We start from the raw sequence: 20,112 nt of genomic DNA, 5'->3' as shown, positions 1-20,112 counted from the left end.
TTCTTTTTTTAGTGTTTTTTTTTTTTATCCGTCAGAATTGCATGTGATTCATTACATGTTATTTGTATTCAATTATATAGAAGGTAAAAGTACATTTTTTTAAATTATTTTAAAAACTTTATTCAGATTTTTATATAAAATTTGATGTATAATTTATTAGAACAAAAGTGGGAGCTTTAAAAATGTTTAAAAAATACTGTGCAGGTTGAAAATATTTGTCCTAATCTATATATTATGTCAAATAAAAGTTGTTTGTTAGATGTAGTATTATTATTATGGTACAACAGTGATAATCTTTAAGTGTATTACATGTACTGAATATTAATACATTAAATTCAACTGAAGTGTGTTTAACAATAAATAATATTCACATGAAATATATATGACATAACAAAAAATAAAGTCCACAAACATAGGCTACAAAGTCGTTTTTATTATTACTTAAATAATGTCTAAATAAACGGACGAAAGACATGCTGACTTTTTCCAATATCAAAAATACAAGGTGAGCGGAAGAAGGGTGGTAGAAATCTATCCAGGTGAGGGCTGAAGTGGGCGGGGCTTACATCACAATGCCATGATGTCACCTGGTTTGCAATAATTTTAAGTTTTTTTTACCATTAACCAAAAAGTCACATTGAGAGACAAAAATACTAATTATTCCCCCCCCCAAAAAAGAAAAAAGAAAAATAAAACACCCTGGATACATTTCTACTTCCTCACTTGTTTTGTGTGGTGGTGTATTTTACAGAAATTTAAAGGACATAAAAGAAGACTGAAAGAAGGAGCGGGGACAAATAACAGCCACGTTTGTATCAACAACTCCCTTTGGTAAAAAGTGTAATAATAAATGTTTGTTTTCTTATTATTCCATGTACGTTCTAAACTGTTAACTTGGAAACTTCTACTAGCACAACATCCTAAAAAGTCTCAGACTATGTACAGTGTATTTACAAAGTGTGTATATGTGTGTGCGTGTGAGAGAGCTCATTCATTGGCGGGGGGCTTTTTATTTTTAAAAAGGTTCACTTCCAGGGCGGCGAGGATGATCTGTTAATAGAACTATATATAATATATATAATATATATATACTGTATATACACGAGACATGACAAGCTTTACAATAAGTCCAGGCTGTGTTGTGCTCAACTGAGAAGACTGTTGGGGGCGGGGCCTCAGTAAATAGTGATTTTGGCCTCAACGCAGGAATGTCTCGCTCCAAGACCTCCAATCTAGAAACTTAACGCTGAACTTTTTGTTTATGTTTTCCCTGAATAAGTGCACTTTGAATCATCTTTCCTAAAGAATCCCTATGGGGGGCTTCTGCGGACGCTTCGGCGATAAACGGACGTGAGGCGTAGAAAAAGCACCGAGCCTCTAAGAACGGAGGTCGGGCGAGCGGGACGAGACAATTCCTGGGTTTTGGCACCCCTTGTGGACAAAAACCAGCTAAAAACGCTGGTAAAAAAATCAGTAATCCTGCCGCCGCTGGAGCAACACATACCTTAAAAACATTGCCGCCGCCGCCACATGACCTGGACACTTTAAGACGCCTTCCCGAAGGTACCGTACTTGACTCTGTATTTGTGGATGTCCCTGTAGTGGAGGACTTCGGGTTGGCGCGATGTGGTGCATGGCAAAAGTCCGTCGCGCTCTTTGCCCATCAGCCACTTGTCGGTGTCGGCGTTCATGTCGGCGGTGACGTGCTCCCGGCCCCATGCCTGCACCCACGCGTGGAAGCGCTCGTGCAGCCGCGTGCTCACCCTCTGGTGGGACTACGGCGAGACAAGACCATCCCATCAGACCACACACACACACACACACACACACACACACACACACACACACACACACACACACACACACACACACACACACACACACACACACACACACACACACACACACACACACACACACACACACACACACACACACACACACACACACACACACACACACACACACACACACACACACACACACACACACACACACACACACACACACACACACACACACACACACACACACACACACACACACACACACACACACACACACACACACACACACACACACACACACACACACACACACACACACACACACACACACACACACACACACACACACACACACACACACACACACACACACACACACACACACACACACACACACACACACACACACACACACACACACACACACACACACACACACACACACACACACACACACACACACACACACACACACACACACACACACACACACACACACACACACACACACACACACACACACACACACACACACACACACACACACACACACACACACACACACACACACACACACACACACACACACACACACACACACACACACACACACACACACACACACACACACACACACACACACACACACACACACACACACACACACACACACACACACACACACACACACACACACACACACACACACACACACACACACACACACACACACACACACACACACACACACACACACACACACACACACACACACACACACACACACACACACACACACACACACACACACACACACACACACACACAGCAGGACCACAGTGAGATGGTTTCCCTAGCAGACACAAAGGCCTACCTGGTGCGCTCGCATCAGCGCCGTGCGTCTGTACATGTAGTCCTCCGACTTGAAGACGTACACCATCTTGTAGGAGTTGAGCTTGAACATGCACTCCATTTTCTCCTTGTCCAGCGGCTTCTTGCCTCCCTCGCCGGCCTCCTTATCCAGCTGCTCTCGCCCTTTGTGGTACTTCCTGATCCGCCTCAGGTTCCTGGAGACAAAAGGATCACAAAGTTTTAGAAAAAATACCTTCAAACCTTCACCGTTTGATGCCTTTAAGTATTTTATTTTGTGCGTTTGTGTTTGCGTAACCTGTTTCAAATGATAAGCCAGTGTCATTATACACACTAATAAATAATCATTAGCTAGACTCTTTTACCGATTTAATCTATTATTTTCCGACTGTAGGGACTTTTTGGAGTTCCTATAACATTTTTAGTCCTCGGGTCGTTTTTTGTCGTGTTCATACGGGAACTAGGGACTATGGCGCTCAGATCCTTGAACCATTTTAGCTCCTACTCTGAGGCAGGGTCTAAACTGAGTCCCTTAGGAACTAAAATAAGTAGGTGTATGGTGATTGGTTGAACTGAAAAGCTACGGCCCATTCCTATAAATGAACTCCATTCATCCATCCATTTTCTACCACTTGTCCCTTTCAGAGTTGCGGGGGGGTGCTGGACCTTATCTCAGCTGCATTCAGGCGGAAGGCGGGGTACACCCTGGACAAGTCGCCACCTCATCACAGGGCCAACACAGATAGACAGACAACATTCACACTCACATTCACACACTAGGGCAAATTTAGTGTTGCCAATCAACCTATCCCCAGGTGCATGTCTTTGGAGGTGGGAGTAAGCAGGAGTACCCGGAGGGAACTCACGCAGTCACGGGTAGACCATGCAAACTCCACACAGAAAGAACTAATGCTAATTACTAGCATGTCAATAGCAAAGCCAATGTATATTAGCATCACGCTAGCGCATTTTGCAAAAGTGGTGGCTAACTCAACTAACGCTGGAGCGTTTTTTCAGTCAATTTCTTGGTTGGCATTGGAAATTGCAACATTACCTAGACGTAGTTTGGCTCAGTCAGCTCTCAGTGCTGCTGGAGTGATCGCCAAGTGCCGAAGAGCTGGCTGAGTCGTGAACCGGGTGTGATGTCACACGCAACCCAGGTGCTGTAACATGGCACTGTTGGATTTTACATGAATTGCCAAAGAAAGTACCAATGTCCCCACTAATTCAGAGACAAGTACAATGTATTACACGGTGCATCTTTTGGCATAAAAGTTGCTTTACTTGGTATCGCTACATCATCTTTAGGAAATAAAACTCACCTAGGAAGAAAAACGGGCTTCTGGGCAAGATGCTCCCTCAGCTCTGGAGTGGTGGAGTCTGGGTTCAAGTAACGCCCGACGTAGTCGGACCATCGCTGCGGACACAAAATACACGTCATTTTGTTTCACAGAAACTTCCCTTCTTGATGACGGTAGGAGTGAATCAGTACCAGGCTGACTTTTATATGCTTTTTATTGTCCAATCAGCAAGAATATTGATGTCACAATAATGAAAATGATTGTGCTGGCGTTTAAACTGTTGCTACGACAACATCCACGCTCATCTCTCGACTCCTTCTCCAAGGATGTCGGTCGGCTGGCTCAGTTTTTGACCAGTCAGCACATACAAGATTCAATGGAATGTTAGCGGTGGCTAATGGCTACGTCGGGTGCGTTTCTCACCTCCGCCTCCAGGGGCTCGTCTGAGTTCTCCTCCTCGGCTTCCAGCAGCTCCACAGTCAGCTGCATCAGGCCTCTGTTCCTCACAAACATCACCTGGGAAGACGAAAATTTTAAGCGGACACTCCTCCCATGAATCACGGAGCTGTTGGTGTATTTCTTTGTACCTTGAAGCAATTCTCGTCCGACATCAGCTGCTCAGCCTTGCGTTGATAGGCGGCCTCGGCGGCACTCCTGGAAGACATCGTGGACATGGACCCCCCGCAGGAGCCGTTAGCGCTCTCGGCCAAGTAGAGGTCCGTCACCTGTACGCAGATCTCGTCGCTCACAATGTGCTGGAGCTGCAAAGATATGACAATACATTTTGAGCGAGAAAGCAAAAGGCATGTGGACACAGAGGAGGGGAAGACGCTCACCTGCCGGACAATGCTTTGTATGAGCTTGTCCATGGTGAAAGCGATGTAGGCGTGAATGGTGAACATCTCCCTCAGCGAGTCTTCGTACTGCGACGCCTCCATGTTTCCGTCCAACAGGTTGCGAACCATCTCCAGGAAGGCCGAGTAGTAAACCTCCACGTCAATCTCCACTGGGGAGAAGACATTAATACATTTTATTTAATGACACCAAAATAGCCGATCTGCGAATACTTATTTGCATTGTTACACTTCTCCATCATTAACCAGGGGATTATTCTTCATCAAAAAGATTGGCAAGGATCAAAGATCATGTTAAAAAATACTGTGAAATGTAGTATTTATTTTGATAAAATGTCTAAAAATTTACTTAATTTTAAAAGTGAATCAAAATGTTTTTGATAGTCTCACATGACTTAACCTAAAAAGCTTATGAAGCGTGATATACAGTACAGGCCAAAAGTTTGGACACACCTTCTCCTCATTCAATGTGTTTTCTTTATTTTCATGACTATTTACATTGTAGATTGTCACTGAAGGCATCAAAACTATGAATGAACAAATGTGGAGTTATGTACTCAACAAAAAAAGGTGAAATAACTGAAAAATAACTGTATTTTAGTTTCTTCAAAATAGCCACCCTTTGATCTGATTATTGCTTTGCACAGTCTTGGCATTCTCTCGATGAGCTTCAAGCACACCTGTGAAGTAAAAAACATTTTAGGTGACTACCTCTTGAAGCTCATCGAGAGAATGCCAAGAGTGTGCATTGAACTGGGAGAAGGTGTGTCCAAACTTTGGGCCTGTACCGTATGTCAGAAAGCATCATGTGACGCCTTGTTGGTACCATTCAATGAAGTAAACATGCGGCCGGCCTGTCCCTTACCCTCCAAACCTGTGCATCTTCAAAAAAAAATCTTGTGTTGCGCTGCTGCTGACTATAAATGTTGTGACAGGTTGGCTAGTAGAACACTATTTCCTGTGTGTTCACAACTCATGGCACGCCACATATAAATGTTGGCCTCCACAGAGGGCTGGGCGATATATCTATATATACTGTACGATATATCGCGGGTTTGTCTCTGTGCGATATAGAAAATGACTATATCGTAATATTCGAGTATACGTTCTCACGCAGTTGCTTTTAACTGCGAGCATTCAGGCTCTTCTCACTCTTTCCTGTGTCTCCTCACAGACAAGCAGGCGCACATTCTTACATACGTCACAACTGTCACCTCATACGTCACATATACGCCCTCGCCCAGCAGAGATGTAGCGGTGTGGCTAACGTTAGCTGCTAACGTAGCCGTACGAGAGAAATAAGGTGCCGTTCTGGTAACAAATGAAGGAAGACTTAATTCCCAATAAAAACAGCAGGGTTTCCGTCGTCTGGCAGTGGTTCGGCTTTAAGTGGGAATATGTCAAACACACAACCGTAATTTGTCAAGTGTGGGGGGGAAAAAGCGTTGCTACAAAAAGTAGCATTACTGCTAATATGTAGCATCGTGAAAAGTCACTCCCTGGAGAATGAAGAGAATTTCATAACCGTAGTAACCTACCACATAGTGAAAGACGAATACTATTTGATTTCCTATTATGCATCTCATTTTTATTTGACACTTAAAATGTCTCCGACAATCTTGCAGTTTATGTTTTGGAAATGAGTTGAATGTTTGTGCCATTGCTTAATAACTTTAATAAATACACTTTTAGTCAATTGACTTAGTTGTGATTTTCCTCTCTGCATGAAAGTTTAAAAGTCGCATATATGAATGCAGTGGGAAGAAGAATATTTTAATGTAAACACAGAATCATCATGTGATTATATGCATCAAGTGTTCATTCAAGGCCAAGGCAAAATATCGTAATATATATCGTATATCGCGACATGGTTTAACAATATCACGATATTAAAAAAGGCAATATCGCCCGGCCATACCTCCACGAATAGAATAAATTTAGCAAATTTGTCGCTATATGTAATGAATAATCAAAGCCCTTTAGATGGCTTTCTTTAGATCGAAAAAGTGACAAATCAAGTGAAGATTTTAAGAGACTGAGATGAAAACGTGCATTGCTCTTCTCAGCGAGTATCGAGTGCTGCCTGGGGCCTTTCCTCATCTAAAAGCACTCGCAGGTGGCTGTCTTGAGACATTAAAAAAAGATAAAAAGTAAGGACGGGTACCAAATCTGCTACTTTTTTTGACACCGGCTAAATCCCGTCGGTCCAACTGGGCACTGGTACTTAGGTTGAGAGTGACGTCACGCCCGGTTGCCAACTCAGCACTTCGGAACTTGGAGATCCCTCTAGCAGTAGTGACAGCTGACTCAGTCAAACTACCTCTAGGTAATGTTGCAATTTTTGATGCCAACAAAAAAATTGAGTCAAAAAACGCTTCACTGTAAGTTAAGCTTTCACAAAAATGCACTAACTTGTTGTTAGTATACATTGCCTTTGCTATTGACATGCTACTGATTAGCATTAGCGATTTTACATGGCGATTTCAACACCTGCAAATTTGTTAACGAAAACTACAACTAAGGCGCACAATGCAACCAGACAGCTGCTGCGTAATAAGCACAATACTTCCAGTATTAACACTTTTGGAGTGCAACAAAAAACTACACACCATAAACTATACACTACTGCCATCTAACGTCTTGAACTTGCAACTGTAATTGAGACTCACAATGTTGAACCAAAATAAGATACAACTGGACAAAAGTTATCTTAGTTAGCTATTTTTGAAATGATGCAATAAAAAATGTATTTTATTATCAAAACAATTTATATATTTAATAACGCACACAAAAGTACAAAAAATTGGTACGTCTGAGGACCGGTATCAATTCCCAGGTACCAGGAATGTGTACTGTATCGGTTCAAAGAAGCGACCAAAGAAAGTTTGTTCGTAATTCTATCCATGTTTGTTCTGCTTTTCATGTTTTGATCCACTTTTTGCAAATGCATCATGGCCAATCATGCAAATTCAGAGATTAAGTCATTGAACCTCCACCACGGCAATAGATTGCAGTCCTATGAGAAACACTGAACACTCCCCTAATCGCTTTAATTGTCACTGTTCACCCTTGACAAATGAGTCTAACGGCTACTAGTCGACGAGAGTCATATTTTTTTTTACATGTTTTAGCGCCTCAACCCTGACAAACAGCAAAAAAAGGATCAAGATGGCGTCAGTGTAGACTTTGCTTACAAACACAATGTAGTTACTCACTGGGCTCCTTCAGTCTTAGCTGGATGGCGGGGTTGTCATTCTTGTCCTTCTTTAGTCCCAGCACCTCCCTCTCCCACTCCCGCTCTCGTACGTCGTCCTCGATTTGCCTCTCGGCCTGCCAGTAGAGGCGTAGCAGCCGCGAGCACAGCGTGTGGTGCAGCCGAAGGAAGATGTACCAGTTGTTGTTGACGTGGAAGAGGTTGTAGGCGTCGTCGCAGCCGCGCAGCTTCTGCGCCGCCGTGTTGCTGAACAGTAGCTTGGACTTGGATGGGCTTCTACCGCCGGGGACGCCGTTGTGCTTCTTTTCCTCCACGTCCATCTCCTCTTCCTCCTCCTCCTCCACGTCGGAGAGTTCGCCGCGCTGCGCGAACAGAAGGTCCGGGACGAAGTGGTACATGATCTGTTTGATCTTGTACTTGTCTTCCTTCTGGATGCCGGTCTGACGCTTCACGTGGTGGATGATGAGAGACGCCGCGTCCTCCAGGATCTGCCGGTCCTCATACGACAGGGTCTGGTGGGGCCCCGTGGGCGGGCTGGCGTTGTCCTCTGATGCCTGTTCCTGGCGCTGCGGGGGGGGGACATTGTGTAAAATTACATTGGGATTTTCAGGATTACTAAAAAAATTAAGACTTGAAATGCATGGCCGTAGACGACCACAATGTATGCCACTGGGCTTCATCCAAGTGTTTATAATACTGCTTATGCAGAATAAAACTGCAACAGAAAAAAAAATGTTTATGTCTGCAGAAAACTACAACTAGGAATGACACAAAATCATTTGCAGTCACTCTCAGGGATAAGGAGGAAAAAAAGAAGGGCGCTCACTTCGTCGCAGATGCTTTCTATTTCGTTTAGCAGGGACTTGGAGCGCAGCACTTTGGTGTCGTTCTGTTTGAAGTTGATGCCTTGATGGTCCAGAGACTTGAGGTAATACTTCTCGTTTTGCTCCCGCCAGATCTTGTTGAAGCCTCGCTGGGCTTCCCGCCACTCCTCTTCCTTTGTCTTTAGCCTGAGCGGACATGTTGAAAAATCACTGAGGAGTCTTTATTTCCCTCTGCGTCCTTATTCCGGTTCGACACCCACCTCTTCAGCACAATAGGGATGGAGACAGCTGGGCTTTTCCTGAGGCCGTCAATGATGTCTGGGGCTTTATCGCCGTATATCCTCTGGATGGCTTTTCGGTGAACCACCTCGGAGGAACCGCCCAGCGTGTTGTCCAAGCGAAACTTGGCCTGCTCCTCCGCCGACATCCGGGACAGCTTACGTTGGACCGCCTCCAAGACTCGGATGGTTGACAGGTTGGTTTCCAGCACCACGTCCAGCTGTGTAGAGAAGACAACCATTTTTATACTGTGTAGGGGTCCCTCTGATATTAGAAAAAAAAAACAATAACACTGACTTGCATGTAAAGTCTCCAATAATAACGATCCGATTCAAGCAGTCCAACAGCATGTATACTTGTGTAAAGCTCAACAGCCAGTTAACATCTAAATGTCCTCCAATATGAACACACTGTTGGCCTTTTCTTGTATTTTAGTCAAGTCATTCACAAAAAGGCAAACATGGTAGGCTATAAGCTACTACACAGCAGCTACACAACAGCTAAGCACACAAGCTGGACATATGTAAGTGTCATTAATTGAACAATATTGCAGTCTAAAACAGTACATAAAAACAAGTATCAGATAATTATAGAGGAATATTCAGGCATGTGAGCACTTTTTACAAAAAAAAAAAAAAAAGGAACACTTCTATCAGCACAAAGTCCTGTCACTCAAGCCCAAAAAAACGTTTTTGATAATGAAGACTAAATTTCCTACCAGTTGGGTCCATTTCTATAGTTTACCTTTAGATGTATTGTCATCTACCAACCTCTTTTGGCTGTCTTTTTGACACTTACAAGTCAAACATATTTTTAGGAGACAATTTACTAGCAGTATTATCATTAAATATGTAATGTAAAATTCTACAACATGGATTCAAAGAACTCCGAAAACGTTTCCCATTTGGCAACTCTATTCTGTAACCTGTAGTCTAGCCCTCTCGGGAAATACACTTCTGGTGGGTGTAGTGACCTCTGTGTACATTAGTCACGTCAAAATTATACCTTCTCGCTGGCTACTGATAAATACTCAGAGTGTTCGGATTGTAGTCATCCAAATATGATACTAAATTATTGGTTTTGGGACAACCCCAGTACCTATCATCCGTCCTGACATTGTATCGGGTTTATATCGGTATCAGCCAGTACTTAAGGCTTCCATATCCGTATGGAATCAATAGTGAAAAAGTTGTATCGGAACATCCTTTAACTTTGTCTTTACAATTCATTCTACACACTTTGCAGCTGTAATGACTTACCTCGAAGCGTTCATCCTCACACCTGTAAATGTGCTCCTCGTACTGCGTCTTCTTAGAGCTAACAAAAGTAGAGTCCTCAGACCATGAGGGCAAAGACACCCAGGTGTCATTCAGCACCTGAAACAAGACATAACACGTAAAAAGTCATTGATTAGATCCTTTTTTTCTAATTGCTTAACTTTGTTTTTTTTCCCTGCTCTCACCTCTTTACAAAGCGGAGTTCTGCCGGTGCATTTTGGCTGCTGATAGCTTTTAGGCAGCGCTCTGTAACTAGAACCCAACCTCTTGCAGGACGCGTAGTCAATCTCCATGGCGATACCCTCCGTGGCCCGTTCCTTGGGGTACGTCTCCAAGTGGGTCATTTCCCGGTAGCACAGGAAGTTTTTGAACCAGGTGAACAGCTCTGGAAATTTCCTGTAAGGAGAGAGAGAACAGATGTTGGACGATGATACACGGCATGAAAGAGGGGAGCAAAGGGGCCTAGAACTCACCCTAAAAAGGGAAGCACCAGCTGCACCAGTTCAGTCCGGGAGATCACCTCCTGATTGAAGATGGCCAAACATCGCAGGAAGTTGTCGTAGGCTTCCGCACTCCGCAAGGCTTTGCGAACCTTTCAAGCACATTTGCAAATCCGTGCATAAAGATGGCGTCCATTTGAGCAGAGACGAAATCAAACAAACCTTCTCAAAGAACAGAGATTCCGTTCCGCCTCCATGTTTGCTGGCCTCGGCCAGTGACGAATCTTTTAAATTCAGGAACTTGGGCTTCTTCTGTGACAACGTTGGAGAGAGGTGCGTGAGTTGCAAAGTGGTCCCATCAGTTGCTCAGAACAGGAGAAGTTGAAGTGTGCGTACCTTTAAGGGGGGAGTGGTCCCGGAAGTGGAATGCCGGCGGATCTGGCAGCCGTTCTGATTAGGCCTCTGCTTGTTGTTGAGCTGCAGCTTTTTGGCGGTGCCGCCGTGATCGTTTCGTACGGACTCTGCCTTCTCGGCGTTCGTCTTGTTCAACATCTGACGGGTAAGAAATCAAACACTCAGCATCTACAGTATATGTCTATCAGTAGCAGTGTTTCCCTTAATATTATATCAGTGGGGCGGCGTCGCCCTAATTTAAGGACACCATTCTTGCAGAACATGAAACTGCATTCTTGGGCACCCCAAAAACACTGTTGAGGAGTAATGAAATTGAAAGTTTCCCATACATTAATTTGCTTTTTTTTTTTTTTTTAATTAACTGTAAAGAAAAAAAAAGGGTTTTTTGTACAGATACAGGATTTTGTGTAAAACTTCACCTTCCAGGTGATATACAGTACAGGCCAAAAGTTTAGACACACCTAGGGACGGCGTGGCGCAGTGGGGAGAGTGGCCGTGCGCAACTCGAGGGTCCCTGTTTCAATCCCCACCTACTACCAACCTCGTCACGTCCGTTGTGTCCTGAGCAAGACACTTCACCCTTGCTCCTGATGGGGGCTGGTCAGCGCCTTGCATGGCAGCTCCCTCCATCAGTGTGTGAATGGGTAAATGTGGAAGTAGTGTCAAAGCGCTTTGAGTACCTTGAAGATAGAAAAGCGCTATACTAGTACAACCCATTTATTTATCATTTACATTCTCCTCATTCAATGCGTTTTCTTTATTTTCATGACTATTTACATTGTAGATTGTCACTGAAAGCATCAAAACTATGAATGAACACATGTGGAGTTATGTACTTAACAAAAAAAGGTGAAATAACTGAAAAAATGTTTTAGATTCTAGTTTCTTCAAAATAGCCACCCCTTGCTCTGATTACTGCTTTGCACACACTTGGCATTCTCTCAAAGAGCTTCAAGCACACCTGTGAAGTGAAACCCATTTCAGGTGACTACCTCTTGAAGCTCACCAAGAAAATGCCAAGAGTGTGCAAACAAGTAATCAGAGCAAAGGGTGGCTATTTAGAAGAGCCTAAAATATAAAACATGTTTTCAGTTATTTCACCTTTTTTTGCTAAGTACATAACTCCACATGTGTTCATTCATAGTTTTGATGAATTCAGTGACAATCTACAATGAAATAGTCATGAAAATAAAGAAAACACATTGAATGAGAAGGTGTGTCCAAACTTTTGGCCTGTACTGTATGTGCTTCCATCTCCTGCAATCATCCCCAAAACATCAACTACGTCATATGTTTTGAAATTGAGAGTCTGCAAATTTGAGAAATAGGCTTTCGTAGATCTTCCGCACACGCACACAGTGCTGCAGGAACAGTACAAAGTTAACGATCAGTATTCGTTTCAACTAAGTTTGGTGAATATATCCCTGCAAGTATAAATATACTTGCTATTTTATGTATGATGTACTTTTCTTTGTGTGCTACATTTTACAGGAACCTCATTGTGGAGACTATCATAAAACACCCGTAAGTTGTTTTTTCCATCTCTAATTTAAAAGACTGGACTGTTTACATATTTGGCAAACTAAATTCCATCAATCAGAGAAAGCAGAATAATACATGTCAATAAACCAGGGGGGTGTACAAAGTGCAGCCTGTATTACACAGCAACAATTGAAAAATAGAACAAAACGATATAATAAAAGAAACATATACATACAGTGCAGGCCAAAAGTTTGGACACACCTTCTCATTTCATTGTGTTTTCTTTATTTTCAAGACTATTTACCTTGTAAAATGTCACTGAAGGCATAACTATGAACCTGTGAAGTAAAAACCATTTCAGGTGACTACCTCTTGAAGCTCATCGAGAGAATACCAAGACTGTGCAAAGTAGTGATCAGAGCAATCGGCGGATATTTTGAAGAAACTAGAATACAAAACATGTTTTCAGTTATTTCACCTTTTTTTGTCAAGTAGTTAACTCCACATGTGTTCATTCATAGTTTAGGTGCCTTCAGTGACAATCTACAATTTAAATAGTCATGAAAATAAAGAAAACACATTGAATGAGAAGGTGTGTCCATACTTTTGGTATATTAATGCTACTGACTAATAACACAGATATAAATAAAAAATAACTATGAAAAAAAAACAGGTTTGTTTTTGAATACATGTATATTTGTTTGTCTTTTAAAAAAATATATTTATATATCATCACTGTTTATGCAAATTATTTAATGCCTGTAAAACCTGAACATTTTCCACATTTTTTTATGAAGACGTGGTTGACCTGGCAATATTTAGCGCTAAAATCAGAGCTGTAACAGAGGCAGGGTGTTGTCTGTGTGAATGGGTTTTCCTTAATACCAATTAAAGAGCCAAGGCTCACATTTTCCAACCTGTTGTGTTGTAAGCAATTGTCACTGACGCAATATCTTATGCAAACATTTCCCACCAGGGTGCTCCGTCACACATTGTTGGGACAGTATTGCGTTTTATTGTATTCTGTGGTAATGGCACTGATTAATAAATGTGGGAGTACAGGTATGGCTCTGGTAGAGCTATTTTGTGGGGTGTCTGTGTGACTCAAGTTCAACAGCGAAAAAATGCTCCTTTTGGTGGTACTGGAAAGCTCCACTCACCACTGAACTGTTGGCGTCTGGGAGAAACTGTCCAAACTCTGAAAGCAGGTCCTCCTGGTTCTTAAAGAGCCGAGCCACTTGAGCGTACACCTCCTGCTCCGTCAGCGCCGGGGTGTAGTTGCCTCCGGCCTCCTTTGCGTTCCGTTGCTCCTTCTGGAAAGAAATTACATCACAACAAACTTGTTGCATGATTTTTTACCCCGGAATCATCAGTGCGAGCTTTTGCTGACCTGGTACGTGTGCAGGATCTCTAGAAAAGCTTTATAGATGTTGGGTTGACCCTGGAAGCGATTCTTGATCTTATTGACGTAGTTGATGGCGTGGTTGAACTCCACCGGCTGGTTGTTCTGTGCGGGCGGACCAGCGGGAGTCCCGCTGAGGGACAAGGGGAGCTGCACGGGCGGAGAGCGCGGGGCTGTGTACGCAGGAATGGACGGAGTGGTCTGGCTGCCCGGCGTTAGCGCCTGAGGCTGATTAGGCTGCAAATGGGGTAACACACATAACAAATTCATGCATTGACCATTAATTTTAAAGCTTTGCCAGCTGGTACATTAATTATTCGGAATTTCTCTAGATTTGACTCACTATAAGGTGTTAAAAGCATGGGACTACTGCTACAAATTAAACAATACTAATGTTTGAAAACAATTTAAAAGTATCACATTAGTTAAATAAATGAAATTGGTCTACGAGTATATTATATATTAAATGGGAAAACACCCCCCCCCCCACAAATGCACACACTTAATAGGGAAATAATTCAGTCTCCTTTAAAATGTTCACTCTTTGTTTCAATGCAGCCATTTGCAAAATTCCAAAAAGTAAATTTTATTTCTCATTAGTTTACGCTCAGCATCTAATCTTGACAAAAAAACCTTGAAATGTAGAATTATTTGCAAATTTATTAAAAATAGAAAACTCAAAAATTACATGTACCTAAGTATTCAGATTATTTGCTCAACACACACACGCACGCACGCACGCACGCACGCACGCACGCACGCACGCACGCACGCACACACACACACACACACACAGGTTATGAAGTGGTTAACTCCCAAAACTCACCTTGCTCATTTTGGCAGGGGAGGGCTGAGTGAGAAGAACCGGGACGCTGGTGGTGGTGGTGGTGGTGGCGGCAGCTGGGGGCGGGATCTGTGGCTGGTGCTGTGTGATGGAGATGTTCTGCACTGAAATGCCGTGCGGGGTGATGTGGTGGATCTGACCGGGCGTTGTCACGTTGACCAGGTCGTTACTCTGGACCTCGATCTTGTAACCGGGTGGCAGGAAAGTGTTGAAGCCCATGATAAGGTCGGGGTGACCCTTGAAAAGCTGCGACACCCTGCTGATGACCCCGGGAGTGTCGATACTGGCCGACAAATAAAAACAAACACGTTTCAACCGTCTGCTCTGTGTGCATGTTACACAGTTTAGAACAAGCATGAGTACAGCCCTCATGTGTCATCATCTTAAAAAACATTATAGAAAGTACTGCAAGCAAAACATATTACTAAAGAGAAGTAGCAACACAAGTGAGTACACATCACAGATTGTATGGTTGGTGAAAGTATTTAGTGTCACATTGTTATCTACTGCCGCCTTAACCCTTTCGGATATGAAATTGAGCAGAACTGCACAGATGGTAACTGGAATCCTTATCCACTTCTCTATGAAGGCATCAATGGGGAGGCTTGTAGATTTTTGACATATTGCACTCCTCCACCTTCCTTCCTTCTGCTGTTTAGGATGCCCTACAGATGTTTCATTGGGTTCAGGTGTGAAAGACCTAGTCCATCACTTTCACCTTTATTGTCCCTCAGCAAGACACTAAAGTTCCTGGAGGTGTTTGGGCTTTTTATTTAGTTAGGAAACTGCCATGCTGCCCAGTTTTTGCCTCACAATGCCACAGTGTAGAATCCTCCACGTCACCTGCTGCAGAGTACATTACTTGTCGCTACTCTGTGGTTTAGCGTGTGTTCCTATTTTCTGTGTTTTTTTGCATTTCGGCAATTTTTGTCCATTTAATATGAGTAACAAAACGACAACCAATCAGCGTGGAAAGAAGAAGGAATCGCTGTGCAGTAAAAGAAGAAAAGTACAATTATGGCGCTGACAAGTGTGAAAGAATCGATGAAGCAGGACTCGTACCGCAGCAATTTGTAATTGTGATAAGACCGGACTTATTTCACAGCGGAGGAGAAGGTACTGCATTTTCCGGACCACAGGGCGCACCGGATTACAAGGTGCAGTGCCGATGAGCGGGTTTAGTCAGGTCTATTTTATACAAAATGGCGCATTCAAGGGGTCATATTTTATTTATTTTTTTCTCAATGAAAACACTTCCTTGTGGTCTACATCAGTTTTTTTCAACATTTTTTGAGCTAAGGCGCTCACTCTGTCTGTCTGACCCTTTCTCGCCAACTCCCAACGTTAATGTAAACATCTAACCTTGGGGAACATGCTTTTTTTTTGTCATACCAGAACATGAAGCGTATGTAGCATGTGACTTCACTGTAACCACAGTGGGTGGCGAGGAGAGGCAGGTGTGTTGTTTCCTTTAATGTTAATAAGCCTACAATGCTATGCAGAGGTATAGTTATAGTCAGAAGCACTGATATAAGTAGATTTTATGTATATTAAATGTTTATTAGTGTAGCAATATGGTTAGTAAAGTTAAGGATTTGCGGGATTTTTGATCATTTGGGCAACAAATGGACTTCTGTGTGAATGTGCATGTTGGCAGAGCAGAGCATACAGGACAATAGCTTGTTGTTGTTGTTTTGCCATGTTAATAAAGAGATAGTTTATCCATCACCCCATTGTTTGATATACAGTACTGTATAGCACTTGACATTGTGTTCTAACCTTCATTTATATAAGGACTTTTGTCAAGGCTGCAACCCATAATTCATTATGGATTGCACATTCATATTTACATTATTTTTTGGAGAAAATTGCTTCATTAGACAAAATTTTTGAGTGTATATTCTCAAGAGACCATTTACAAACTTAATTTGTTCTTGAACAGGGTTCGTAAATCCAAGTTCCACTGTTTTGTCCCTTGAGAATATATACTGCAACAAAAAATGTGAGGGGCGTACTCACTGTATTTTTTTAAGGGATTACAAACTGTTCCTCTGTAGAGAAAAAAAGAGGGATTCACCTTTGTGACTTGAACTCTTTCATGATGTCCAAAAAGTCGTTATAAACCTGAGGCTGGTTGCCAAACTGCAGCTTAACTTGGTCCAAGTACGACAAGGCATCCTCCACCTTTGGAGAAAAGCAAGCAAGACAAACGTCAATTTCTTACATCTGCTTTCTTCCGTATTAAGACGATTGAATTGGCTGTAACGATAAATGGTAGTAATGATAGCAGAGGTAAAACTCAGACGGTTAGTATCTCCGTAAAAAAATTTAATGACCAAAAAACCTTAATCTATAACTGAACTTTGATAAACTCACGGACTGGCTAGCATCCGCTCACTAGCTTAAATGCCAACATGAAAACGAAAAACATTAACGTCTTTCCCCATTAAGAAACGACATATCCCAATCTAAACGTACACATACACATTATTGTCTGAGGAACTACGATATTTAGTTGTGCAAATTGAACCTACAAGCTGTTCTCCCTTAAAACAGAATGATCGTTCTATACTCAAGGGAATATGAGACTGGTCTGTCTTTACGGGGAGTTCAAGGACTGCTGAACAGAGTAAGATGCCGAAACGTCCACCAAAATTAATAAATAATAATAGTAGATTGTACAAGTTATGTGCTTTTCATTTAAATAAATCTCAAGTTTTACAGTACAAACCAAAGTTTAAAGCAATAAAAGCTTAGCAATCAAAACAGATTCAATACTAAAGACTAAAACACTACCAATGAAGCATAAGAAACAAAAAACATGCAAAATAGAGGGTTTTCTAACACTGTGTCTATTTATTTCAGTTCAGGGTGTCCTCTACATGTAGTAGATGGCACAATAAAAGCAGCCATACCTTGAAAATTAGGGTTTTTTTTTAATGTGAAAACAAATTAAAGTAATATAATGAAGGTTTCAATGGATGTACAGTAGATAGCCTATTATTTGTGCACTATTGAATCGTGATGCACCAAAAATTTGGACGCCGAAAAAAGACTTTGATCACCGAACCAGCACTGCTGAAACGGCAAGTTGTGGTGACCTAAGCCATTGGTTCTCAAATGGGGGTACGCGTACCCCTGGGGGTACTTGAAAGTATGCCAAGGGGTACTTGAGATTTTTTAAAAATATTCTAAAAATAGCAACAATTCAAAAATCCTTTATAAATATATTTATTGAATAATACTTCAACAAAATATGACTATAAGTTCATAAACTGTGAAAAAAATACAACAATGCAATATTCAGTGTTGACAGATTTTTTTGTGGACATGTTCCATAAATATTGATGTTAGAGATTTATTTTTTTTTGTGAAGAAATGTTTAGAATGAAGTTCATGAATCCAGATGGATCTCCATTACAATTCCCAAAGAGGGCACTTTAAGTTAATGATTACTTCTATGTGTAGAAATCTTTATATATAATTGAATCACTTGTTTATTTTTTAACAAGTTTTTTGTTATTTTTATATATATTTTTTCAAATAGTTCAAGAAAGACCACTACAAATGAGCAATATTTTCTGTTATACCATTTAATAAATCAAAACCTGATGACATAGTGCTGTATTTTACTTCTTTATCTTTTTTTTTCAACCAAAAATGCTTTGCTCTGATTAGGGGATACTTGAATTAAAAAATTTTTTACAGGGGGTACATAACTGAAAAAAGGTTGAGAACCACTAACCTAAGCAATATGCACATGATTGCCTAGAGTAGAAGCAGCATGTCTGAGACAGTGCGATGTGGACATATTTTAATAAATCGAGACATACCCCCCAACAGCGATCTACTATATGTGCAACATGCAAATATTAAGAGGAAAATGGCAGCTTTAAAGGGAAGAAGATGCAGCTGGAGCCGCATCGCGAAACAACAGTTGAGGTATTATTGGAGACTGTTTAGTACAGTCTCCAACAATACCAGCAATAGATGCTAAATTTGTTGCTGGTTGTTTTTATTAAAACAAAAACAAAAATCAACGAAAGTGTAAAAATTCTAAACAAAGTACATTGTAAAATAAACAGCAACAATTGAAAAATGGAGCCAAATAATATACTTAAAGAAAAAATATATGTTAATAATAATTAAGTGATTAGTTTTTAAATGTATGTATAGCATATTTTTTAACCCTTCTTAATAAAATATATTCATCATCATAGATTATGCCATTATATGATGACATCATATTGACCAAGCCCCTGGCCACGCCCCCCCACCACTACAGGTATGTTGGCACTCTGGGGGAAACCCTGTAGTTATTGAAACAAACAACTTGGTCCAACGTTTTGTGTGTGTTTAAGTACATTTTGAGCACATTCAACAATACACTGATAATAATAATGTGATAATTTTGGTCACTGTGATATTAAATATTTATACTATTACATCCCAAGCTGTGTGTCTCAATACTTTTCAATGAAAGTGACCATCTCGTTTTGCAGACTCACCTTGAGCCGTTGGAACTGCTGCTGGCCTTGCGCCGAGGCCTGAGGCGCGGCCGTGTGGCTGTGCGCCGGCATCCCTGAAGGTGTGTGGGATTGGACGGCGGCCGCGGCGGCGGGGCTGTGGTGGTGGGAGCCCCCATGGACTGCCGGGCTCGGAGGAGCGTGTCCGTGACCGCCGCTGTTCTGGGCTGCCGTGGGAACCTGTGAAAGCACATGTGATTGCGCATAGCAAAGTAAATAACCACTTCTGGGACACTCGTCCGTCTCTTGTGGCAAAACAAGCCATGTGTTCAGTGATGACGTGCACAAACGGTTAACTCCAAAGCCTTTTCTCACCCTTTCTAGGAACTACAGCAATCGTATATGGACATACAATCTATTGGCGTCTATCATCATCAGAATCTCCCTAATCCTGCTTGTTAATTTGTTTTTTAAAATCATTTATCATTTTTTATTTGCACAAAATGCAAGGTGACATTTTAAGATATTTACAAGATAAATGTTTAAATTTTCACTGCAGCTTGTAGGTGACCTAATGAACCGTATTGTAGCGTACAGCCTCATTTTTACTCATGTGAAAAAAAGGAGACTATCATAACTCATTTCAAAACTTTGAGAA

General features: G+C 41.8%; 1 protein-coding gene across 3 annotated transcripts in view; it reads right to left on the bottom strand.

The window, feature by feature from the left end:
- Window positions 1–413: 413 nt before the first annotated feature.
- sin3aa (SIN3 transcription regulator family member Aa) overlaps window positions 414–20,112 on the bottom strand; it is a 33,280-nt gene continuing 13,581 nt past the window's right edge. For 2 of the 3 annotated variants that reach the window (XM_061894607.1, XM_061894605.1), the window contains exons 3-21: window positions 19,497–19,694; window positions 17,066–17,172; window positions 14,971–15,271; window positions 14,133–14,381; window positions 13,903–14,055; window positions 11,243–11,398; window positions 11,069–11,158; window positions 10,880–10,998; window positions 10,592–10,802; window positions 10,389–10,505; window positions 9,111–9,349; window positions 8,853–9,036; window positions 8,028–8,592; window positions 4,795–4,964; window positions 4,546–4,719; window positions 4,382–4,474; window positions 3,980–4,074; window positions 2,662–2,854; window positions 414–1,775 (exon numbers count right to left, since the gene is read on the bottom strand). In XM_061894607.1, the coding sequence (XP_061750591.1) occupies window positions 1,545–1,775; window positions 2,662–2,854; window positions 3,980–4,074; window positions 4,382–4,474; window positions 4,546–4,719; window positions 4,795–4,964; window positions 8,028–8,592; window positions 8,853–9,036; window positions 9,111–9,349; window positions 10,389–10,505; window positions 10,592–10,802; window positions 10,880–10,998; window positions 11,069–11,158; window positions 11,243–11,398; window positions 13,903–14,055; window positions 14,133–14,381; window positions 14,971–15,271; window positions 17,066–17,172; window positions 19,497–19,694 (3,645 nt within the window). In that variant the 3' untranslated portion in view covers window positions 414–1,544. Of the gene's footprint in view, window positions 1,776–2,661; window positions 2,855–3,711; window positions 3,821–3,979; window positions 4,075–4,381; window positions 4,475–4,545; window positions 4,720–4,794; window positions 4,965–8,027; window positions 8,593–8,852; window positions 9,037–9,110; window positions 9,350–10,388; window positions 10,506–10,591; window positions 10,803–10,879; window positions 10,999–11,068; window positions 11,159–11,242; window positions 11,399–13,902; window positions 14,056–14,132; window positions 14,382–14,970; window positions 15,272–17,065; window positions 17,173–19,496; window positions 19,695–20,112 lie in introns of those variants that run through there. The other variant, XM_061894608.1, reaches the window with a different exon arrangement.

The sequence above is a fragment of the Nerophis ophidion genome, linkage group LG03 (assembly GCF_033978795.1).
Source record: "Nerophis ophidion isolate RoL-2023_Sa linkage group LG03, RoL_Noph_v1.0, whole genome shotgun sequence".
In the NCBI taxonomy this organism is placed as follows: Eukaryota; Metazoa; Chordata; class Actinopteri; order Syngnathiformes; family Syngnathidae; genus Nerophis; species Nerophis ophidion.
The sequence above is the reverse complement of the archived record's forward strand: the minus strand, read 5'-3'. Positions and strand labels throughout refer to the sequence as shown.